Source organism: Protopterus annectens, chromosome 3.part0, assembly GCF_019279795.1.
Source record: "Protopterus annectens isolate FY-2018-M chromosome 3.part0, PAN1.0, whole genome shotgun sequence".
NCBI lineage: Eukaryota > Metazoa > Chordata > Ceratodontiformes > Protopteridae > Protopterus > Protopterus annectens.
In genome coordinates, this window is record NC_056731.1 from 1892556718 (window position 1) to 1892582861 (window position 26144).

The 26144-nt window shown below is 43.0% G+C and overlaps 1 protein-coding gene across 1 annotated transcript in view; it reads left to right on the forward strand.

Annotated features, from left to right (window-relative positions):
* PPP6R3 (protein phosphatase 6 regulatory subunit 3) overlaps positions 1-26144 on the forward strand; it is a 3115682-nt gene that overhangs the window by 676884 nt on the left and 2412654 nt on the right. Inside the window, exon 6 of the mRNA XM_044065977.1 lies at positions 6800-6865. Coding sequence (XP_043921912.1) covers positions 6800-6865 — 66 coding nt within the window. The remainder of the gene's footprint in view (positions 1-6799; positions 6866-26144) is intronic.

Below are 26144 nucleotides of genomic sequence, written 5' to 3' on the forward strand. Positions count from 1 at the left end.
CACAAAAACACCCATGGTCAGTGCCTTTTTTGTTTGGGACAGTTGCACGATTGCAAGGCCTGCTCCATTTGTCAAGTGTTCGTGCCCAGGACATTGCCCAACTGTCTGCATATGCTTAACTTGTATTTAGAAAATCAAAAGTTAAACAAATAGTTTAGGGATGGAGAGCTCCTCCAACGTACCTACAGAACCACCGAAAAAGAAAGCCAAGACTATACAGCCTACAACGTCTGCCGCGCCTCTAGCGTCCGGCCCTCAGCCTGTGGCCGACATCGGTCTGGTAGAAGAATCAGGCTCCGCCTCCCCGGCTGTAGCAGGTACCTCCAGGAAAGCCGCAAAGTCCCACGTGGAGGTCATGTCCATAGAGGCTTTACCGGCATCAGTTTCCAATGCCGGGGGGAAGCAGCACTTTCTGTTTTTCCATTGGATGCCTTCAGTTCCTTACAGACTCCAGGCCTTCCTCCCTTCAGACGCCCACCAGGCCACTTAAAAAGGAAAAAACAAAGCACATTTCTACTCCCACTGAAAGCATGCCCGACTGGCAGCCTTTCAGCCAAAGGCTGTTTAGTGCCTTCATGGCCTTGCGTCCTACCTGCAGGGACTACTAACATCCCTCCTCCTGTTTTGAGTCCAAGGCTTCATACCAGAGACCCAGCCATGAGGGAAGATGATCATCTCTCTGACTCTTAACCTGAAGATTCACTTTCCTACACTTCACAGCTTTCTTCTCCCTTGGGGTATGGTTACCCAGAGGAAGAATCTGTTGATCCTGACAACCCAGCTGAGGATTTGACTTTTGGGGAAACCATCTCCAAGATGAGAGCATTTCAAGTGGGAGTCCTCTGAAATGACAGAGTTCCAAAAAAGATATGACCTCATTCAGATGGACTCCCCAATCCTGTCTGCTGTTTCCCCCAATTCTGCCTGCCTTCCTGGATGCCTTCTCCTCAGCATCCTTAAATCCTGACTCAGTCACCTGCCCTGCGCAGGACTGATAGACTTTACAAAGTTCCTGAGACTGCTAAGTACCTCCTTAAGTGTTCCCCAGCAGACCCTGCCACCATTTCCACAAATAAGGCATCTGAACTTCTACCCACCACCACTATCCTGCCTGCTGACAAAGCAAAACCATAGAGTGGCTAGGTAAGAAAATCTACACCTCTGCCTCCTTGTCCTTCAGGACTACTACCTACCAGACACATATGGCTAATAATGCCTTATCACTCATAAACAAAGTCTCCAAGGAGTTGGCTGATGCACCAGATTGTGCTGCCAAAGCTTCATTGTCTTCCCTTCTGCCTCTCACCTCCCAGGTAACCAGGCACTTAAAGTGCAGCTATAATGCTGCTGAAGCCTCAGCAAGTTCATCAGTAGAAGCCTTAAGAAGATACTCGTGGCTGCGCCTCCAGCCCCTTCCTGATTTCAGAGCAAAGCTGATTGATGTCCCCCTGGACAACACAGCCTAATTTGGTGCAAAAGTGGCTGATTTGTTTGTCACTTCAATAATAGGCGATATAAATCCAGATTTGAAACACCTGCTAGTCTCCCCTATTCCTAAATTTCAAAGAAACTTCCCAGCTGAAACACAATTCATTAGAAAACATTCTCACCCTACTGCTCCCTCTAGGCCAAGAAAATCTACCAGAAATCCAGCTAGAGCTATACCTACCTCTAGCCAGAGGCTGTCCTTTCAAGACAGGGCAGGTAGCATTTGACTATCTGCCAGACGTACAACCACTGCCTCTTCCCTTGCTCCCTCTGTCGATTTACCACTCTCATTGTCTCCCTTTGTGGACATCCATCACCTCAGACAAATGGGTCCTTTCAATCCTTCAAAATGGGTATTTCATGACCTGACTATTGCTCCTAAAGCGGAAAAGCATCCCACAACCTCAGAAACAGCTACTACACCTGCAGCCAGTACTTCAGGCACTGATGGTTCAAGGCACCATAGAACCACAACCCCCCCCTGCAGCAAAATGAAGAGGTTTATACTCCATGATTTTCCTGGTACCAAGAAAAGATGGTCCTTGGAGATCAATACTAGATCTCTCTCATATCTCAACCTATTCTTAAAGGTTCCAACCTTCATGATGTTGAGCCTACCAAACACGTTTTCCTCTTCTAATTCCTCAGGGGCTTGTTGCCACCTAAGATACAAAGGATGCCTATCTCCACATCCCCATAATGCTCACCTTCTAGAAATGCATGTGGTTCTTGGTAGGCACTTCTCACTTTCAGTTCTCTGCCTTGCCCTTTGGGCTTTCTACTGCACCCAGGGTTTTCATCAAATGTTTGGTTCCAGTGATTGCCTTCTGCAGGACAAAAGGATTCCAGCTATTTCCTTATTTGGACTTCCTGCTGTTACAGGCAGGCAACAAGGAGACCCTTCTGTAACATATATGCCTGGTTGTATCCCTTCTACAGTCTCTGGGATTCCAGATAAATTACCCAAAATCCCACCTAGAGCCTACTCACGACATTGTCTTCTTGGGTGCAGAATTCGATCAGATGTCCTGAAAGCCTACTTTCTCCCACAAAAGGTGGGAAATTTGACAGAATACCTACTTATGGTCTTTCACTCAACAGAATTGACTGCAATGCAGTAGCTCAGGCTCCTGGGCTATGTGGCAGAGACTTATCCCCGTGGTACCATTAGCAAGACGTCATATGAGAAAGCTGCAGTGGTACCTTCGGTCAGTCTGGACAGAACACTCCTACCCCTTGGATTACAGGGTTCCCCTCCTACCATGCCTCAAACTAGAAATCCAGTGGTGGTGAACACAGGTGACCCTCAATCCAGGTCTTCACCTCCAACCACCCCTACCCACACAGATGTCTCAGACTTAGGCTGGGGAGCAACTCTGGGTCATCATACAGTGCAGGGTCTATGGCCAGAGCCAGAAAATCAAAAATGCATCAATGTTTCAGAGATGAGGGCAATCCTCCTGGCCCACCAAGCCTTCCAACCATATCTTTAGAAAAGCCCACTAAAAATGTTCACAGACAATGCCAAAGTCCTGTGGTACCTCAACAAACAGGGAGGGACCAAGTCCTACTTACTTTGCAGGCTCTCTCTCCTGGTATGGGAATTGGCCACCTCACAGGGGTGACCCTGCAGGCAGTCTACATTCCCTCTCTACAGAACTCTCAGGCAGACCATCTCAGCAGAACCATCACAAACCACCACCCCTACTCTCCTTCAAGACCTTTTCACACAACACAAGGGATCCCAACTACACCCACAGTGGCAGTTACTGCACCTCACCCTGTGGCTGAAAGGATTCTGATCCCCTTCAGACACCTTTACAATTCCTCCATTAAAGCCTACTTGTCTGCTATTTCAGCATGCCTTCCCTTGGAACTCCCTCTAGCATCCAGACTGCCAGCTAAGCTGTTTCTCAAAGGGATTCTTCTCCTGAGGTCCGCCCCAGAAACCATCCCCACCCGCACGGGACATTAGCTGTGTTTTAGAAGAACTCACACTCCCTCCATTTGAGCCATCACACAAAGCCTTCTTAAAATTTTGTACATGGAAAACTGTGCTACTCGTGGCCTTGACCTCAGCCAGAAGAGTATCAGAGCTGCAGCCCTCATGAATACCCCACCTTTCCTAGTTTTCCACAATGACAGAGTTACTCTTAAAACTAACCATTCATTCATGCCTCTGGTGTTGAATGACCTATCCCTGAATCAAGCCATCCACCTACCTACCTACCTTCCTTCTTCCCTACCCCACAGGGGGGCAGTGAGAGAGTAATTCACTCCCTGGATGTTCATAGACAACTCCGGTTTTACCTGCATAAAACGAAGCCCATCAGACAGGCTGATCACCTCTTTGTCTCCTTCCATCCCTGAGCCCTGGGGAAGACAGGAACCAAACAAGCTATCTCTGCCTGGATTCCAAAGTCATCACCTTCTGCTACAAATACCATGGTAAATTCCTCCAAGGCACTGTCAAAGTGCACTCCGCCAAGGCTATGGCTTCCTCAGGCGCCTTCTTCAAAGGTCTGGATACCTCTACTATTCTTGAAGCAGCCACTTTGTCATCAATGCATACCTTCACCAAACACTATGTTAGACCACATTTCCAAGGCCAGGGTGGGTTTTGCCAGGGCTATCCTTCACGGATTCCTGGAAACCACCTCTAAATCACCACCCTCTCCTTGACAGTGAGATTTTGCACTCATCCATATGTTGAATACTGCCAGGGTGGGTTTTGCCAGGGCTATCTTTCACGGATTCCTGGAAACTGCCTCTAAACCACCACCCTCTCCTTGACAGTGAGATTTGGCACTCATCCATATGTTGAGTACTGCAACATGGGAAAAGGACATAGAAAAGTTGTGTAAAATCTTACCATAACCATAAATGTCCTCTTCCATGTTGCAGTATTCCTTCCCACCCATCCTTCCCCTCTTCTTAGGTTGCATTTCCTTTTCTGGGTGCCAAAGGACTGGCATTGCCCTTACTAGGATTGGCCCAACTGGGTCTTACAGTTCTGAGGGCTGGTGCTTGCAGACATCAAGTTTATGGCCCACGTTCCATCATGTCAGATGTCCCATGCACAATACAGGGACTGAAAACTTTTGTATACTGACCGGACATTCGCAAAGCAAGAGGAGTAAACCCATATGTTGAATACTGCAGCATGGAAGAGAGGGACATCTATGGTTATAGTAAGATTTTACACAACTTTTCTTTCTTTTTAGAGGAATACAATGAGTTGAAAGTGAAACGATGGAGAATCAGTGTAGAAATTTGAAATAGACTCTTCTAGCACTGTCTTTTCCTTCCTTTGTGGGACAAGTATTGGGCAGCTTATCTTCAAATTGAGAGGGTTCTGTTGTTGGTATGAAAAATTTACAATTCTAGTGACAATTGATGCTGCTTTTCACCTGTAGTTTTTTTTTCTCCTATCCTTGCAAGCTATGATATTATAAAACCTAAAGTAAGCTTGCTTTGGTTGCGTCAGTGCTGTTTTCTTTAGAGATGCTGACTAGTGTGATGGAGTCTGCCTTCCACCTTGTGGGTTTTCAGGTATTTATTTAGTCATTTATTTTCTGACATCTGGTTTGACTTTTTCTGTGTAGATACCTTGCCTGATATTGCAGAGCCACTTTTGTTAATCTGCATATCAGTGCTTAATTCAGCGATGTATGAGAGAGAGAGCTCAGGCCTAGTTACATATGACTACTAACTGGAATTCTCCTCCCTGGATTCTCAGTTTGGGATTTTTTTTCCAGCATCCATACATTTCACAGTGTTTTATATCCTGGATACTTTGCTAACAGATTGGAGTGCTTACCTTGGCTTTTTCCTTGTGCAAGGAAAATAGCAGCCCCGGAAAGTCTGTCATTAATTTAAAAACTAGTTGAAGTTGTGACAAGGTTTCTTACCATCCTTGCTCTGAAAGGGAAGTTAATACCAGAGCTTTTCCTGCTTCATTTAAAAATCCATCAATAGATACCTCCCATCATGGTGCTTTATTCCCAAAATCTTCCTCCCACTGAAATAGGGAAGTTGAAAGCTACCACAAAGAACAGTTTGTGGTGCATATTACACCCCCACCCCCTGTAGCTTGGTCCTCACCAAACAATCCTAGGAAGAGGATGCATAAGAAGAAACAGTTACTTGCAGTGTCTCTTACCCCAGATGCAGACCTAGAGGGGGAGCTTTCCCAGGTATTCCTGCCCAGTGATCCTAAACATGGGGAAATTTTGGAACTCATGATACAGTGGGGATCTTGGCCTACAGACCCCCCCCCCCATGAAGAAATGTTGCAGCAGGCTTTGTGCTTCACCCCACTGATGACCTCAGTGGTTCCTCCTGCTTGTCCCTCTTGCCCCCTCAGACCCCTCTATTTGGTACTCTTGTCCTCTGTTGTGGTACCACGGCTTTCTTGTCCTGCGCCACACCCCCCCTACTTGGCTCTCTTGTCCCCTCCGCCTCTTGGCCCTCTGTGTCATTGGCACATGAGGTAACGCACACTACTTTGGTGCTGGATCACCTGAAGGCTGTGGGTTCTATTCCCACTGCAGGTGATTAGAATGCTGACACTGAGATGCTGCACTCATGAGTGTGTTGTCCTTTGGATGAGACTTTAAATCTGCTTGAGTTAGTGCTAGGCTTAGGTGGGTGTAAAAGAGCTCATAACATCTATCAAAAAGAGGAGGGGAAGTCCACCAAAGCCCTGGTCAAATTTCTCCTTGTAGTAGAAATACCACATTATTTCTCCATGAAGAGAGATTGCTAGTCTAGTGGGACTATGTTAACAAAGAACGAGTAAAGAAATAAATGTACTTTAATGTAAATACAACTTAACTAGAAAGTGTAAAACTTCAAATGTCATTGTAGTAGCATCGCAGTGCTTGAGGGAGACACTTTTTTTTGGCAAGGAGCAAACTGCTTGGTTTCTACTCTAATAGAGTTTTGAATCGACCTTACCCAAAAGAGAACATATTCTGTCAAGTGTCTATAGGAGGATTTGATGTTCTTTATGGCAACTTGCTCTTATAGCTGAATTTTGTATTCTTTGTATAATGTTGCATTTGCTGTACATTTTACATTAGAAATGAAAGAAATTCTGAAGGTTTACTTAGCATGCATCTACATTAGTGTGCAGTTTGTCTCACTTTTGAAATATTCTTTGAAATGGGAAGCTTGAAAGGTGTAAGACTTGTACTGGTCTTTTTTTCTGCACCCCAACCCTACCAGTCTGTGGAGTATGTTAGAGATGAGAACTTTTTTGTTTGACTACATCTTGTTCATTGCTTTGCTTTTTTTTTTTTTTTTGCAGTGGCTAAATGAGGAGAAAATTGTGCAGAAGCTAATTGACACAATACACCCTTCTCAAGATGAAGATGTAAGTATAGCAACATTTATTAGGTTTAAATTGCAGAAGAAAGTAGTTTATAAAAATGATACAGCTGTACTCAGTATTTCAGACCCTGTATAACTTAATCTGATCTTAAATGTTCAGTAACCTGACTACTTAATACCCAAACACACACACACACACACAGAAGTGACTTAGCTTGCATTTAATAACATTTAAGACTTGAAAGTATTTTCCTCAAATATACATCTTAGCAACTCCCTGTATACTACAGAAGTCTGTTCTAACCAAGTAAACATTTGGAGAATATTACAAACATTGGATATGGATATTTAATGTGGTGTTTCCATCCTCAAGTACAGCTCCCAAAAATATCTGAGAGTTGTGTGTAGATGTATTGCATATTGGTCTGGCCTGTTACTTCAGGACTGAACTCAGAATGTTGAGAGTGAAGGACTGTGAAAAGCAAACAGTTTTCTCCCATGTTGTACGATGTGAATAGTTCATTGTGCCACCACCTTCACCTCCTAGTGGACCTGTGGACAGGTGCTGACTGCATTGTTTGCAGGCTTTGGGTGGAGATAATAGAAACTATATGTGAACATTTGTACTTGTCTGTTTACTGTCAGTTGCTTATTGTGAGATTGCTCGTGTATTGCTCCAATGTAATTGCTTGAGATGGCAGTTGCTCATGGGCTGTTGCTTGCTTCACTAAGCAGTGAGATGATGAGGCTTGAACGTTATTTTGTTTAACTTCGAGTTCACTGACTCCTGGAGAAAGAGTACAGTTAGCATTGCTTTTCAGAGGTGTAGTGACCTCAGTGAGAATAAATCAGAGTGAGAGTAATAGGTGGGGTGTGAGGGATGCAAAACTACAATTGAGAAAAAAAAAACATAACTTTTTTTTTACTTTTATTTTGTTCACTAGTGCTTCTAACATTATAGGCTCATGTACATGCGTTTTGATCATAACCGTACTTAACCTGTTGAGTATGAGTTACAGTTGCCAGGCAACTTTGAAAACGAGGTCTGTAGATCCTGTTCATTCAGTTTATCTGATCCGACATTTGGGTCCTTGAGCCCCTGCTTAGAACCAGCCTGGCCTGTTTAGTGTTTCAGCCTCAAACCCTTCCAGATCTTTGTCCCATAATGCCATGACCCTTCTTGATTAACTCTGATCGAGTTTGACACTCGAGTGTGTTGTCCTTTGGATGAGACTTTAAACTGAGATCCCTGCCTTTGACTTGGGACAAAAGTTCTCTGAGAGACATAATAAGGGAGGTTGTCGTGTTGGACAGACTGGAATGATAAGATATTTTGTTATGGTAAGTATGTAACTTTCATTTTTGAGGATTTGTAGTGCATCTCTGGAAGTTATTGTAAGCATACGTAGTAGGAAATTCTGGAGAAGTGCTTGTTGATAGGATGAAAGTGCACATTCCCCAAAAGGAACCACTACCACACACCTCATTGGGCAGCTCATGGCTCCAGGCATCTGTGGCTCTTGTGTGTGTTTGCTCCTCCTTATGATTTCATACTCACCAGTTCTAAGTGATGGACGTTATTAGTCTATGGTTTGGAGTGTGCTCCTTCTAAAATCGCTACGAGTCCTTTGTTACAGATCTACTGCCCATATCCAGCCTACTGTAGAGATGGTGGTGACAGTGATTTGTCTGTTACCACTTTCTTGAAAAAGTGAGCCGGCTCTGTTTTCTTGCTGCTTGAAGACTTGCAGATTGTAGATAGGAGGCCTGAATGCAAATGATTTTGAACTCATTTTCAGTAGTAGAGTCTCCAATTATGGAATGAAGTGATGTGTTTTAGCACATTCTGTACGCTTATTTTCAAATACCTCTTCCAAGATCCTAGAACAATTGTCATTGGAATTAGCCTTGTCATTTTTGTTTTATACTACTCTTTTTAGCTAATTTTGCACACATTCCTTTTACCTCTATCCAGTGCCTTAATAAGTGTCTCTGAAAATTTAGCTTTATTCTTTTTTGACATTTTACCTTTTGGAAACAGACCTTAATGTCTGTCTCATATTGTGTAGCACAGTTCTTCACCTTTGCATATGACAAGTTCAGTCTTCTATTCTGTGCATACTTGCTCCCTGGTGGTGCTTGGCAGTACTGTTGCCCTGTTGTATGTCGATTTTGATAGCAATTGCTTTGTTATATTATGTCTGATCACACTTAATGTTGGGGCTTAATTTTCTTACCATACAACTTCTGATATAATGTTTTTGTTTCATTTAAATAGAACTTTTTGGCTTCCAGCTCAGTGCCATGGAAGGGATAAAGCACTGACTGGGCTGCAGGTGACCAGAGTTCGACTAGTGGCTTGGGAGCTGCCCATGGAGGATGATGGTAATGAACAGCTGCTGCCCATTTGCTCCATCATAGTGGGAAGGGGATGGCCGAGGCCCACCATGTGGATGATACTTTACCAGTGAAATGCCTAGCACTCCTGTTGAGTAATCATACTACAGATCCCGTACTGTTGTAGTGCACTTGCATCTATGATCAGAGGACTACTCAGTGGGCAGCAATTGAGGAGGTTGGTGAACTGCTCAGAGGTTTGTGCTCCACCTGGATAGAGTAGGTTGCTTCACCCAGCCAGCCATCTGTCCTACATTTTACCACCCATTTCTCGATGTTAAACAAAGTAACACACACCTTGGAGTTCTTAAGGCAGCTTTTACCAGTATAAACTACAGTGTGTGAATGAAGTAAAATTGTGCTACCACAGTGGAGGTTAAAAGCTAGTTTAATAGACTCAAACATTAACATCTGTAAAAAAAAATCTATAAAAACGATAAAATTCAGAGTAAAACTAAAAATAAATTGATGGGCACCCATGGAGGCATGAGTAAGATGTAGGACTCTTGCATACTCCAAGAATGGTCATGTTGTATCCCCATGGAACAAATGGGCTGATTGGATGCTAGAAGTGGAGTCACTGGGTGAAGTTTTTGGTGAGTGGGGGGGGGGGTGGACAACTGAGTGACCTATAACTGATGACATAGATGGAGGACTCTGGGTGAACCACACTGCTAATGGCAGTTTGGGCATGTGGAAGATTCCCCCAAGATTTAAAAGCTGTCCAGTAGTTGTATCTGAAGCTTGGGTATAACCTACATAACTGAGAAAATAATTGTGAATCTATTTATTTTTAAAAGTTTGTCATAGTTCAGAGCAGATTTACTTATTTTTCCTATCTTCTCAGTTTTTAATTTAGTATTTAAGTAATATCTCTGACAGTAAGAATTTCAATATTTAGGTCACTGTTGCAATAATCTGAGCTGTATAGGTAATATTCTAACTTAACTATGTAGACTGCCCATACATGTCAAGCAGAGCACCTCTTTGGCCCTCTTCAAAAGGAACTTTGACGATTAGATGGGAGAAAGCAAATTCACCCCGGGGATCACGTCAATCACCCTGCTAGACAGAGGTCCAGGAAGTAAATAGTGTGGGAAGAAATAGCCAGGGAATTGTTATGGCTAGGCTTGTATAGGCCCTAGGGCCGATAGCCTAGTACCAACCTATGAACCTAAGATATGATTACTGGCCAGGTTTCAAATCTTGGGGGCATCTTCCACACACCCAAACTGCCATTTGCTTATACAGAGCCATGTAAAAGGCATATTGAGTGCCAAAAAGCTTTAGAACGTTCTTGCCACTGTAGTGCTTTACTTCTGTAGACATCGTAGAACTTGTGACTCCCCACCGTTGGACCAAATAGCTTGCAGAATGACATCATTTCTTATCTGACTTCTGCTTCCCAGGCCAAATACCCCATTGCTAGAAGCTGGCAGTATTTAACATCTGCCTGTAAAATTATACAGAAAAGGGCTTTTCCTCGGGTATTTGGCAGATGCTGAAAGTCATATAAAGCAATTGCATTCATTCATGATTTAAAAATAGCAATTAGTTCACTCCAAGGACAATACAGAAAGCTCCTAGTACAGACTTTGTCTCTCTAGCTGCATTGAAAACTTGAGAGCTAGCCTTTTTATTGCATAATCTATAAAGTAATTTAATTTTAAGATATTTTTCTAAAGTTTTCCTGGCTGAGGTTAACCCTCCAGTTTCCTCTGTTAAACATTTACATTTAAACAGTTACAGTAGTGCAAGTGCATTTTTGTTCTCTTCCAGTAGGGCACACTGTAGTTACATTTCAAACACAGCACTCCACAAATACCTTTTCAACACATACTTCTATACAAACAGTTGGTTATACACATGACATACAGTTCTAATACATTTGTAACACAAACATCTTGCATAAATCATTTTGATGTTCACCAATGATATATAATAATTTTCAAAATTCCAGGTGGCTGTACTGGCAGTATCGCCTTTCGTCATAGAACTGATGATCAAGTAACGATCCTTTCAAGACTGGACAGAAGTCCCCTGTGGAGAAGAGCTTCCATTACATAATGTTTCTGTGAAAGTAAAGCAACAGCTTTTTTTCTGTCAATATAATACTTTTAAACTAAGAGGTGCTTTATTGTGTGGCTGTTATGTTACTGAAGGGATTTTTACTTAGGCAGTGTTTCTGTGGAAAACTGTAGGTCTGTTTTAGGTTCATAGATTAATACTAGGTTAACTGCCCTTATGAGCCATTTTAAGCTTAGTCAATTATCCCATGCAAGAATCAAACCCTGTATATTGTGTCTGTAAGGTAAACACCTTAACCATTATCTCAACCTGAATTTTTATTGACATTCTACCTTTTTGTGTAGAGTAAGTGCGTGTAGGGCAGGATTTGGTGCTTTTTGGGACTCATTGAAGATTTTACCTCAAAACCTTCATTTTCTTGTCATCAGGTTGACCTCACTCAGGCTCCTTTATCTACTTGTGAGGCTTATTTTCCTGACTTGGACAAGGCGCAATTATTGGTCTCGGTACTTCATTTTACCCATCTGCAAGAAAACAAAAGTTGTTGGGAAGTCTTGGGTTATCTGGGTGACTCCATCACTGCCTTAGCTGCTGGTGGGTTTCTGTGCTGTCTCCAAAACTGCTTCCTCAGACCATACATCTTTTGCTCTCCGTCCTTCTGGTGTAGCTCTTTGGGAGGCCACCAAGGACCAGGAGACCAACATGTCCTCTGCTGCTTTACTAAATTGTCACTTAAGATACAGATGCACATACTTTTAATGAATAAGAAAACAAACCATATTGAAATGTTTCATATTCATGCATTATACATTCCATATATGCTTGTCTCCTTTTTTTTTTTTTTTTTTTAACAATTATGCACTTTGGTATTACAAAAATTGTTCAATTCCTGTCTTTGCTTAAATATTCCTCCTCTTCCTGAACATTATTCTGTATGTATTGTTTCCATAAATTCCATTCATTTCTGTGTAATTTGTTCCTTCCTTTTTCTAAAGATTCCACATCTAGTTCTTTTGTCTCCTTTTCAATATTCAGTACTTAATTTACATTTGGCTTCGATGTTTTCTGGTAACTGCTCTTTTGGCAGCTAATTGCATTGAACTTTGGTATACATAGGCAATTCAGATTCTCTCAGCTCAAAAAAATAATTTCCTTAGTTACAGCCATTTGTTCCCCCGTTTCTGACAGAGTACTATGTAGATCATTTTTTAAATATACCAACTTGTTGTATTCTCAAAAATGTGTTCCCAGTTCTCTCTTTCCACACCCTCCAGGATTTGCGGTTTACCCAAGGAATAATTCCCTGATATCTCCTTCAGGGTATAACAACACTGATGCAAACATTTAAAAGCAAAAATCCTAAGCCTTCTGTACTTTGTCACATAATTGGGAGCCATTGTTACTTTGGGAAGACTAAAAAGGCAATTTATAATCTTTTGTATCCTCCTTTGTTTCTTATAGTTGATACGTAACATGTTATATGCCCTGCTAATTATCCCATTTTTGCAGCAGCTTGTGTTTTTGACTTACAAAGGGAAAACCACTCTTCTCAGTTTGTGGAAACTGAGCTGGTGAAAGGTGCACTGCTTAGCAGAGGTAAGGTGTCTGAATCCTGGGCAAGTGTTCCTGATATGGGTCAGTCCCTTTCCAGGGAATTTCTCAGAAAATAATCGGAGGTTTCTGTCTCTTCTTCTGTATCTTTAACTTTGCTGGGATGTGCTAAGGGAATACTGTCTGCTTTTAACATATTCAATCCTAGTTCCTTATTACCTTCTAAAAATAAAACGATTTGTCTGTCAGTCTGACAATGATCTTCAGTGAGAAGAGCAGGGGGAAGGTGGAGTGTGATTCTTCAGTTCATTATCCTCAAACTGAAGATTCTGATTCTGAAGAAAGTGTTCTCAGATTTCCCTCCAGAATTACGTTTTTCTGACACTGTTAACGAAATGAGAGTTGTATTTCAGTAGGAGCAAAATGAAATTCCCATATCCCAGCAAAAAGTATTATGATTTGTAACAGCTGGTGTTTCCTGTACCTACAGATGTTCTTTCTGTCAGCCTTGGAGGAGGTTTTCTGTACAGCCTGCGATGTGCCTGACAACTCCCTACCTCAAAAAGTTTGACAGATTATACAGAGTACTTCAGGCACAAACATTCTTGATGTCCTTCAAGGATGCATCTGCAGTCCTTACAAATGGGTTGTCCTGTCGTCAGGCAGCCCTTCGGTCGGCCGGATTCCAAAGTCTGGGTCTGGCCTCGGCTGGTGTCGCACTTCACCCGACGTCATAGCTGCAGTTCTTCGGGTATAAAGGCATCAGCCGACGCCATTTTCCTCAGTCTTTCTTGTCGCGTGGCGCCCGAAGCAGAAGCTGTTCGCAAGTGCCAGTCGGTCAGATCCAGAGATTACTACTACCGAATACTACTTCGAAGACTTCTAAAAAGCTAAGTACCCCGTTGGGGACTCTTTCTTGCCTCAGCCGATGTCAGAAAAAGTGAATAACTGTTTAACTTGAGGGAAACAAATACCTCATAAAGATTTCCACTCTTACTGCTTACCTTGTTTAGGCCCAGGCCACGACGTAGCAGCTTGTTTAGCCTGTGCTTCTTTCAACCGGTCAACGCTTAGGCGTCGGTCGGAGTTTGCTGAACAGTTTTTCGGCTCAGATTTTGCGTACATAATGCCGTCGGATCCTCCGACTACTCAAATTGTTAAGAAACGCAAAGAAAAGGACTGACACTCGCGGTCCGCGGTTTCGGCCGAAACCACGGTTAAGCAAACCGCGAGTGTCTCGGTTTCGGCCGAAACCGAGCAAACGGTTCAATCTTCAGCCGAATCCTTGACTACTACCGAGGCCCCTTCTACCCTTGTTGAATCGGCCTCTGAAGTTTTACCTAATACTGTGGTTTCACAAGAATTATCGGACACCATCCCTTTGGATGTTTCTACCCCAGCACGTGGTGCTGCTAGGCCTCCTGCAGCCATGTCTATAAACTCCTTTGCCAGGGCTAAAGCAGCCAAAACTTCTAAGTCTGTGCCTGTTAAGCCCCCCTCTCACAGGCCCAGTTCCAGTTCCCAAATGCTTACTCTGGCAGAGGATCTCATCTCTTTAATAAGGGGATCCCAACCTCACCCAGACAGGGCCTCTCAACCTCAAGAAAAGAGACCTAGAGCAGAGCCCCCTGAGCCAGTGTCCTCAGATGACTCTTCTGATGATACAGACAATCCAGAGGCTCCTTTTTCTACTTATGAAGATTCCGATGCTGAAGAATCTATTCCTTCTGCCTCTCCACCAGAGGAATTTTCATTTGGGGAAACTTTACATGCCATGAGAGAGCAATTCCAATGGCAGGGACAAGATTTCTCAGATTCAAGAAAAAGGCTTAGGACCTTTTTACACTTACCGCAACATAGGCCTTTAGCTATACCTCCAGTTCTTCCTGTTGTGGATGATGCATTTAATGATGCTTGCACTGCTCCTGATACTTTACCTCCAGCCCCTGCTAAGCCCGATAGGTTCTACAGGGTCCCGGACACTCATCACCATTTATACAAGCCTCCTTTTGCAGATCCTGAGACTATCTCCCAGGGGCCTAAGGCAGTAGCTTCGACCTCAGCGAAAAACCCTCTCCCTTCTGAAAGGGAATCCAGGTCCTTGGAGAGATGGGGGGAAAAAAGTATATACCTCTGCTACTCTCCAAACCATCACAACGGACGCCTCAGACCTCGGTTGGGGGGCCCACATGCTGGACAAGTGCATACAAGGCTTATGGACCCCAGATCAGCTGCACCTGCACATAAATCAAAAAGAAATGCTGGCAGTAAAACTAGCAATCCAGAATTTCAGACCATTCCTCCAAGAAGGCCAGTTGATGATAAGGACAGACAACACCACAGTCATGTGGTATATCAACAAACAGGGAGGCACTCATTCATACCCTCTATGCTGAATGGCTCTGGACCTATGGAATATGGCTCTGAGTTACAACATTCAGTTACAAGCAATTTTTGTACCGGGAAAAGAAAACATCCTAGCAGACATGTTAAGCAGAACTACCTCGGATGCTCACGAATGGATGCTACACCCGGACATCTTCAAGGCCATCACAAAGAAATGGGGACTGCCACAAATAGACCTATTCGCATCCCCACTCAATCACCAGCTCAAGAAATTCTGCACAAGGACATACCACCCACTTGCTTGGAAGGTGGACTCTCTATCCTTCAGTTGGAAAGGCCTGACAGCATATGCATTTCCACCTCTTCCTTTGATGCACAAGGTACTACTGAAAATCAAAGAGGAACATCCAAGGATAATTCTGATAGCTCCAGATTGGCCAAGACAACATTAGTACCCATTACTGAGGAGCATGTCTCGGGGGAAAATGTGGACACTACCCCTGATTCCTTTGATGTTAACTCAGAGCGACTACAACATCCTGCATCCAAACCTGAAAACTCTGCAACTGACTGCCTGAAACATTACATAAGAGCAACTAACCCAGATTTATCCCAAAGGGTTAAAGACATTATCCTTGAGGCCCGCAGACCTTCAACAAGAAGGAACTATGCAGGAAAATGGAAAAGGTTTCTCATTTGGAGTACTGAAAGGGGAAAGATGTGTCAAAGGTAGACATTGCCAACATCCTGGAGTATTTGGCAGAGCTTTTCCATACAGGCCTGTCCTATTCCTCCATCAAGATACATGCATCAGCTATTTCTGCAGAATACAGCTTGATCCCCTGTCTTTTCACATCCTCTACTCAGGCAGTTTCTGAGAGGAATTAAGAATGTAAAACCTCCTAGGAAACCACCATTACCAGCATGGGACTTGAACTTTGTGCTAGAAAATTGACACTCCCCTTTCGAACCAGCAGCAACAGCAGATCTTCAACACCTATCCTGGAAAACTGCTTTCCTGCTGGCAATTACTTCAGCAAGAAGGGTTTCGGAACTACAGGCTTTAATGGCAGTACAACCCTTCCTAATCTTCCATCAAGATAGTGTCCATGAGAACTAATCCTACATTTATGCCTAAGGTGGTATCCAGAGTGTCTTTAAACCAGGCAATCCACCTACCTACCTTCTTTCCCAATCCACAGAACAGGGGGGAAAGACTGCTACATACCTTGGATGTACATAGACAGTTACGCTACTACCTGGACAGAACCAAGGGCAATAGAAAAACTGACCAGCTTCTGGTAGCATATGCAACAGGAAGGGAAGGAAAAGCAATTTCCAAACAGACAATCTCCAAGTGGATAGGAAATTGCATTAGATTCTGTTACTCCTACCATGGAAAGCAAATTCCACAGAACATGAGGCCTCATTCTACAAGGGCTACAGCCACTACCACAGCTTTCTTACGAGGAGTGGCTACCAAGGACATTATAGAGGCTGCTACTTGGACCTCCGTGCATACATTTGCCAAGCATTATAACTTACCTTTATACACTAGATCCCGAGCAGGGTTTGCCACTGCTGTTTTGCAAGGGATCCTAACTACACCATAATTTCTTCTCCTCCTCCCCCCCTAGTTTGGCTATGGTATTCTACCCATTTGTAAGGACTGCAGATGCATCCTTGAAGGACATAGTACAGTTTTGTACCTACCATAAATGTAGATGTCCGAACAGGATAGCATCTGCAGTCAGGATTACCCACTCTCCTTCCCCTCTGTGGTATTCCTAGGGTATTTGCCCACCTAATAGCTAGCTGGGGGGGGGGCTCTCTTATGGTGTATTTGTTTGTATTTGTTTGTATATATGTATATACATGCTTATTTTTTGTGTTTGCCTTCTACTTTTTGGAAACATTGGCATTTATCCAAAAATTTAGCTATCCAAGAGGGAAACTGGCATCTGGGGCAAGAAACACTGAGGAAAATGGCGTCGGCTGATGCCTTTATACCCGAAGAACTGCAGCTATGACGTCGGGTGAAGTGCGACACCAGCCGAGGCCAGACCCAGACTTTGGAATCCGGCCGACCGAAGGGCTGCCTGACGACAGGACAACCCATTTGTAAGGACTGCAGATGCTATCCTGTTCGGACATCTACATTTATGGTAGGTACAAAACTGTACTTTTTCTAATCCCAAATCTGAGCCTGCAGTAGTATACTTATCAAAGCATTCTACTGAACATATTGTGAAAGCTAACTGCATTCCTTCTGACAAGAAAGAGAAAGATATTGACAGATTTGGAAGGAAAGTTTTTCTTCTACCTTTGCTTTCAGATTTCTGCACTGTCAGGATCGCATGTTAAAATTAACCAGGAAAAGCGTAAAGAAGAATAAGTTAACCATCCTTTAGAGGTAAAATGTCTTGCAGTTCCTTATTGAAACTTAATCTTATGTAACCAACCTCTCTTTAAAGTGCTCTGTTTCCGGAGCTACTGGCTTATTTCTGAGAATATTTGCTGGGTTACTTCTCCCTGGGGAATGAATTCCTTTTAGGGATCCTTTTCTAGGAAATAGAGTGACCAGTCTCAGCAAGTATCAAGAGGCTGGGGCAAAAAGGCTCATAGGAAAAAAGGAGAATGAAGGATAGCCTAAAAAGTCTGGCTAGTTATCTCTTCTACCCCATCCCTCTTCCCACCCTGGCAATTCTTAATCTGTCTCTGTTTAGGCCTTTATCTTATTTATTTATTTAAATTTGTTGACGTGGGTCCATTTTCAGCGGAGGCCCGGGGAGAAAAGCTCTACAGTAAAATAAACACAGTAGTTGCATTGGATTACATAGGGATTAACAATTTAACATAGAAATTACTTACAACATATTTACAGATGAAGAACATAGTACATCAGTAGACAACTAGAATCTTTATCTGTGAAGTACATAACAGGCATTAACAAATGTAACAATGAGAAGTTCTTGCTGTATAATAAGTACTAGGCTTATGAGCATCTGAGCTTGCTATCATCGAGGTAGTTAGTGGAGGTGAAAGAAAGGTAGTAGTTGGATGGGGTGGATGATATTAGAGTGGGAGTTGCAAGGGCATAGCCAGCATGTTTTTAGGTGCACTTTTAATAAAGTTTTGAAGTTGGTGCATGATGGTACGGAGGTAATTGTGGGTGGGAGTGAGTTCCATAATTTGGCTATGACGCAAGAGAATAGTGCTTCACCAGCAGAGTTATTGGCTTTATTGATCTGCAAGTAATTTTTGTTGCTGGATCTTAGTGGTCTGGTGGTGCGATAGGGTTGGAGTAGATTCTGGAGGGATGAGACATTTAGTGGATGGTTTACTAGTTTGTGGGCAAGTGAGAGTTGATACCACTGAAGGAGGTGAGGGAGTTCAAGCCAGCCCAGTTCAGCAAGTGAGAGACAGTGGTGACTACGGTAGGATGCCCCTGTGGCGAATTTGGCGATTTTGTTGTAGCAGGTCTCTAGCTTGTTTAGATCACATTGACTTAGGTTGGTATATACTGGAGAGACATAAAGTAGGGTGGAGATAAGGTGGGAATTTGCTACTGAAATCTTTGCTGCTTTGGTAAGAAATTGTTTATTTCTGTATAATGCTCCTAGTTTTTTGTGGACTTTTTTATGGTCATGGATATGTGAATGTCAAGTTTTAGTTTGTCTATTTCCACTCCTAGCAGTTTGGTGTGTTCATTTGGGTATATAGTGGTGTTGTCTGTTGCTGTGATGTTAAAGTGAGAGTTGTTTTGAGTATGTTTGGTGGGTTGGAAGATGAGTAGTTTAGTTTTGTTTGGGTTGAGTATTAATTGGGCATCGGATAACCATGTTTCAACAGAGGAAAAGGCTTCCTGTGTGACTTTTTGCAGTTTGGGTAGGGACTGGGCTGAGCAGATGATGGTTGAGTCATCTGCGTATTGGATGAGTGTGCCATGTTTGGTGGCAGAGGCTAGATTATTGGTGTAAACAGAGAAAAGTAGGGGTCCAAGGATGGATCCTTGGGGAACCCCTATGGAGACAGGTAGTTGGGGAGATATGTCATTCTGCCATACAACGGATTGTTGGCGGTCAGACAGGTAACTCTGAAACCAGTTGGTGACTGATTGTGAGAAGGATAGGTTATTGAGGACAGAGCTAAGTTGTTTGTGTGGGACCATGTCAAATGCTTTAGATAGGTCTAGGAAAGTAGCAGAGGAGAGATAGCCATTGTTTTTATGCTGAAGGATAGTGTTAGTAAAGGAGAGTAAGGCAGTGGTGGTGCTATGGTTTGGTCGGAAACCATGCTGAGTACTGGAAAGGAGGTTGTTAGTAAGGAGGTAGTGAGACCTGAGTGTATGCATCTCTCTAGTATTTTGGAGAGTGGAGAGAGAATAGCTATGGGGCGATAATTGGTTAGTTCTGCAGAGGGTCCGCCTTTGTGGAGGGGAATTATATGTGAGACTTTCCACAATGTGGGAACGTAACTTTCTGACAGAGATCGGTTAATCAAGATGGATACTGGGTAGGCCAGAGCATCAGCTGCGATTTGTAGGTATTCACTTGGGAGGTTTTCTGCTGCTAATTTGGTGGGTTTAAGTTTAGTTAAGAGTTTTTTATGTTGGAGGTAGGTACAGGAGAAAAAGAGAAGGCAGTGGGGAGATTACTAGTTGAAGGTGTGGGTTGGAGGGGGGGGCTTGTGTTGTTTAGCTAGTGATAGTATGGTTTGGGTGAAGTGCGTGTTGAATGAGGTAGCAATATTTTCTGAGGAGTGAGGGATGTTAGGAGGAGGGGTACTGACTTTACCTGGGTGGAGGATGGAGTTTATGGAGGACCAGAATTGTTTGGGGCTGTGTTGAGGAGTCTAGGGCAGACTGGTAGTATTGGAATTTGTCCCGTTTTATTAGCTTTTTGACTCTATTGTGTAGTTCTAGGAATTTCTGTCTAGCTGCGGGGGTTTTGGTTTTGCGCCAGTGCTCCCAGGCTTTATCCCTGTTTTTCATTTCTGACTTAGTGGTTTTCTGTAGCCATGGGGAGGGTTGTGCTTTGGTTCTGGAAAATCTTATGGGGGCATGGTAATTAAGGATATTCAGGAAGGTAGTATTAAAAAAATTCAACTGCGTCATCTAGACTGCGGTACTTTAGAGCATGCCAGTTACATTCTTTGAGGGATGAGATGAATGTGAGTGGGTTAAAGTTTATTTTTTTACGTATTTGACGATAGATGACAGGTTTAGCTTGGTACAGGTATTTTTTGAGTAGGAATGTTGGGGAGTGATCACTGAGGCTATCTGATAAGCAGCCTGTTATATATGACTGGGGGTTCTTACTGACTAGTATCCAGTCCAGGGTAGTGTGCTTGCTGGAGTTTTTATTTATCCTTGTTGGTGACTGGACTAGTTGGGTGAAGCCATGAAGGTGTACATGATGGGTTGGATTGTTGCCAGAACAGGATTGCCAGTCAATATTGAAATCACCTAAGATGATAGTTTCTTGGGGGAGATGGTGGGTAGACCAGCTGAGGAGGTTTTCTAGTGGAGGAATGTTTTGGCCAGGTGGGAAGTAGCATCCAATTATGTTGATGGTTTTGTTTTGGTTAAGTTTGAGGTTGGTATATATTATTTCTTCATTGCCTATTTGTGGAGCTGATGATTTTAAGATCTGGATGTTTAGATGCTGTTTAAATATTATAGCTACACCACCACCATCTTCAACAGGGACATCAGATTTTCTCAAACAAGTTGGTTCTAAGACTTGTCAAACATTTGGTATAAATGGCAATGGAAATCACTTCCCCCTTTTCAGGGTAATCCCCCTTAACACAAGCTTCTCCACAGACAGGATAAGGAGCTGTTTGCACCCCAACCTGAAAGCACTTCAACTAACTGATTGGATAATGGAATTTCAATACTTTTTAGGCAACTTTTTTCCCCTGAAGACTTGCAGGAGGTATTAAAGGCAGTAAAAAAAAAAAGCTGCTAACTGGAAAGTCGGATGTGTAAACAGAAAATATTTTCTTGTTGGTGCCACTCTATGAACCAGGACCCTTTTGAGGCCTGGTTGCCTTTGGTTCTTGATTGTGAGTTGCCCTCTGACCCGTTTTATTTCTCCAAGGTTCATCTTTCATCCATCTGTCTGCCAGTAGATATTCCCATTTATTTTCGTCCTCAAGTCAAGCAATTTTTGAAATATGTTTTATACATCTGTCCATCTAGACAACAGGTGGCTCCTCTTTGCAGTCTTAATTTTGTTTAAAATGGAAATTTTTTCCATTTGAACTAGATCATCAGATGGATTTTGAGGTTATTAACATGGAACACTGTGCTTATTGTTGTAACATCTGCAAAAAGTGTCTGAAGTAAAAGCTGTTATGGTGGTTCATCCCTTGCTCATTTCCCTTAAGGACAGGCTTTCTTTGAGAACTGATCCTTTTATGCCTAAACTGGTTTCAGAGTTTAATAGCCCTATAGTCTAAAAACAAGGGAGGGAGAGAATCTTGCATACTCAGTGTCCACAGGCAGCTCAGGTCCTACTTGCATGGAACATTATCCTTCAGGAAAGCCAGTCAGCCTTTTATCTCCTATGAGGGTAAGAAAGGCAACCAGTGGCAAAATGAGCAATTTCTAGTTTGTCTTGTGCTATTTCTTCCTGCTGTGCTTACCATAACAAGCCACTTAAGGGCATGGTTAGGGCTAATTCTACAGGAGGTTTTGCTTCTGTGGCTTTTTAGAAAGGATTGGATTTTAGAAGTAATCTAGAGGCAGTAACTAGGTCCCTCTGTCCATACTTTTCTTAAAGGATTACAATCGGTTACTTTCCAGGTCCAGATCAGACTTTGCTTGGATCATTCTCTTGGTCCTTCTGGATGCTTGAATTCCTTCTTCCTTCCTTTGTGTTTATAAACTATGGCTGTGTATACATACTGATTTAGGCTACCACAACAGTGATCTAAATGTTGAGTATGGCACAGTTCTGCAAGTAAAGTACCATAACAATATATGCTTGTCTGTGTGTCTGTCTGTGTGTCTGTCTGTGTGTCTGTCTGTGTGTCTGTCTGTGTGTCTGTCTGTGTGTCTGTCTGTGTGTCTGTCTGTGTGTCTGTCTGTGTGTCTGTCTGTGTGTCTGTCTGTGTGTCTGTCTGTGTGTCTGTCTGTGTAGTGGATCTAAATAGTTAGATTGGTTTGTTTCATTTGTTCATTTCCTAGCATTTTTCCTTTCAGGCTGTAGCCTCCCTTCTTCGGGCAAGAAAGTTCTGAAGCCTTTTAGTGCCCAGTCTGTGTGTGTGTCTGTGTAGTGGATCTAAATAGTTAGATTGCTTCGTTTCATTTGTTCATTTCCTAGCATTTTTCCTTTCAGGCTGTAGCCTCCCTTCTTCGGGCAAGAAAGTTCTGAAGCCTTTTAGTGCCCAGTCCGCATTTTATATGGCTGTGCTCAAACCAGTAGCAGTTTGGCCATGTGAAAGGTGCCCTAAAGCTTGAAAGCTGGCTTGTGGGCATATCTTGGACAAGGATATAACCTATATAGCTTACTAACAGTGATTTATTAGAACAATCTACTGTTTTGGTACTCTTACTTAAACAAGTGTACTTTCCTCTCTCTTACTGCTGGAGGATAAATCATCTTTAACTAGAACTTAGTGACATTTTAGATTTTATAAAAAAAAAATGACCATTTAGACATTACTGAATGACTTGAAAAACTTGTTTGTCAGACATTAGGTGAGCTTTATTTAAATCCATATATGTATATATGTGTGTCTCTCTCTCTCTCTCTATATATATATATATATATATATATATATATATATATATATATATATAAAATGGGTCTACTTTATAACATTGAATCCCATTTCATTGGGACAATGCAGAAGAGCAAAACTCTATCATAGAACCACACTTATGTGAGCACACCCCTGGACTAAAACAAACGAACAAAAAAAAATGCACAAACTTCACCTACAACATACCCGCCCCCCCCCAAAAACACCAAAGCCTACACTATCCCATCCTACATTTTAGCAGGGGGGGAGGGCTGCCCCCCCCCCTGCAAATTAAATATACCAACTCCGAGATACCACTGCATTGTAGAAGATGGCAGACATGCATGGCACATCCACTTCTACCACAGAGCCGCCCAGTGAACTGTGCATTTACAGTATCTCCGTCCCGTTCACTACTAATGCTGTGGAGGAATAGGAAGTCCCTTCATTTTTTCATGGAAGTGTGGTTCGATATATATATATATATATATATATCTATGGAGTTTCGCTTTTCTGCAGTTTTGGTGCATTCCTCTTGATTCAATGAGATCCTGCATGCTGGGGATTCGATGTTATCAGGTGCACCCACACACACACATATGTATGTATATATATATATATATATATATATATATATATATATGTGTGTGTGTGTGTTCAAACTTTCATATAATCTACTTGATCATCTGAGTGAAATTTTGTTCTTCAAAATTAACATTTCCAATGAATAGGTTCATAGGTTCATAGGTTCATACTAGGCTATCTGCCCGAGGGCATTTACAAGCCTAGCCCATAGTTTTGTGGCTTACGCCACCCCTTTAGTATGGGGAACTATACCCATTATTTTGCTGTGCCTCTGTTGAGCAGTGACACTGAGGTAATCCCTGGGGTATATCTGCGATCTCCCATCCATTGGTCAAGATTTCTCTTGAACAAGGCCAGCGAGGTGCTCTGCCTCACATATACCGGGATTTTATTCCACAGCATAGGGAGTCTTTGGGTGATGAATCTATCCTCCAGCGTCCTATTAATAGCCGTGTCGAGGTTTAAGTCTCCCGCCCTTGTGGCTCTGACGGATCTAGATTTTTGAGGTGAAGCATATTCATCAAATCTGGGTTTGACATGGCCTTGTATGTTAGGCAAAGGTCACCTCTGAGCAAGCGGTGGCGACTGAATAGAGCTGGAGTTCTTTCAGTCGGGCAGCATAGGACAGATGTTTGAGACCCTTTATCCTTTTGGTGAGGAACTTTTGTGGCCTCTCCAGCTGCTGCAAGTGTCGGGTCAGATGCATTCCGAATGGGGCATTGTACTCAATCATTGGTCTGATGAGTGATGAGTATAGGGAGACTATGACCTCCCTTGATCTAGATGAGAATCCCTTCATGATAAGGTGGGCAATGTAGAAGGTCTTCCTAACTACTTTAGCTACATGGGTGTCGAATGACAGACTACTATCAACCTGGGTCCCCAGGTCCCTGATAACTTCTTCTATGCTCAGTGGATTGCCACCTATTTGGTAGCTAGGGGTAACCTTGTTTTTCCCGAAGGGTATGACTATGCATTTTTTGGCATTTAACTTTAGGCCATGGCTCTGGCACCAGTTATCCGTTTCTGTGAGACCCTTCTGAAGGATATCTGTGTCAGATGTGTTTTCCACTATGGCGCCCAGTTTGCAGTCATCTGCAAACTTTGTCAGCCATAACCCTCCTGTGTTTGCTTGTACTCGGAAAAGTAGATGCCAAACAAGAGTGGGCCCAGGACTGAGCCCTGTGGTACACCACTTGTGACAGGCTTTGAGTCTGACATGGCGCCAGCAACTCTGACCCTGTGGGTTCTGTCACTCAGCCAGTTTGCAACCCATCTTGTGATGTATGGGTTAACATTTAAGCTGATGAGTTTTTCAATGATACCCGAGTGGGGTATTGTATCAAGGCCTTCGCCAGATCGAGGTAGGCTGTATGGACTGCCTTTCCTCATCAATGGCTTTGGTGACTGTTTCAAAAAGTCAACCAAGTTTAGAAGGCATGATCTGCCTTTGACAAAGCCAAACTGGGATGGATCCAAAGTCTGCAAATTCCCTATGTCTTTATTTATGAGGTCCATTATGATCCTCTCCATGGCTTTGCAGATAAGGCTTGTCAAGCTAATGGGCCGGTAATTTCCAGGGTCGGTGGAGGCACCGCCTTTGTGAAGTGGGACCACAGTTGCAGTGCGCCACTCCTGGGTGCGTATCCAGAGGTAAGACTATGATTAAACAGCTGTCCTAGCTGTGGGTTTAATTCCTCGTTGAGTTCGTGGAGCACACAGCCGGGACACCATCAGGTCCCATGGATGCTGTGTTTTTGCTTTGGAGAGAGCAGTTCTCACTTGGGCTTGGAGATGTTTGGGGGCTGCAATCGCTTGGTATAGATATCTCTCCTTTGGGGAGGGGAGAAGTTTGCACTGAACCTGTCAGCCAGTATGTTGGCAATGTCTGTAGGATCAGTAATCTTCACATCATTTTGAACTAGTTCTGAGCATATCTGGGAGGTTCCTCCCAGGTTTCTAACATAGCTAAAGAAGGCCTTATGATTGTCTTTTGAGTCTTTAGCTATTTTTCTCTCAAAATTTGCTTTGGATGATTTTATGAGAGCTCTTAGTTTTTACTTATAGTGATCAAGGGTGTCTTACCTTTTAAGGATTTTGCTCTATCTTGTAGTAGCTTCCTCCTTTGTTGTAGAGTTTGTTTATGGCTGGGGTCCACCAGACTGGACGCTTGCCTTTGGTACAAAGAGTCTTTGTTTTGCTTGGGATTGCCTTATCCATGCAGTCCTGCAGGTGCTGGTAGAAGGCATTTGTAAGTGATTCAGCGGCTTCAGTACTGTTTTCCACTGCTCGGGGCCTTAAAGGAGACCACACTAGTCTTTAGAAGTGTGAAGTCGGCTTCGAGAAGTTCTTTACTGTGGTCTTTTTATTTCAGGTGGGGTGGGATGAGGACCTCCAGCGAGATTAGTTTGTGATCTGATCTCACCAGTGAGGGGTATACTTCGGTGTTGAACATTGTGCTCCCATGTTCGTGATGATGAGATCAAGTATGTTTTCTCCTCTTGTGGGGATGGTGACTAGTTGTTCCATGGCATTTGAGTTTATGAATTCCAGGAACTTTTGGGCTAGGGTGTTTGGGCTTGAGTAGTATTCCCAGTCTATATTAGGGTAATTGAAGTCACCTAGTATGATGGTGTTTGGTGATACATTTATACCCTCTAGTG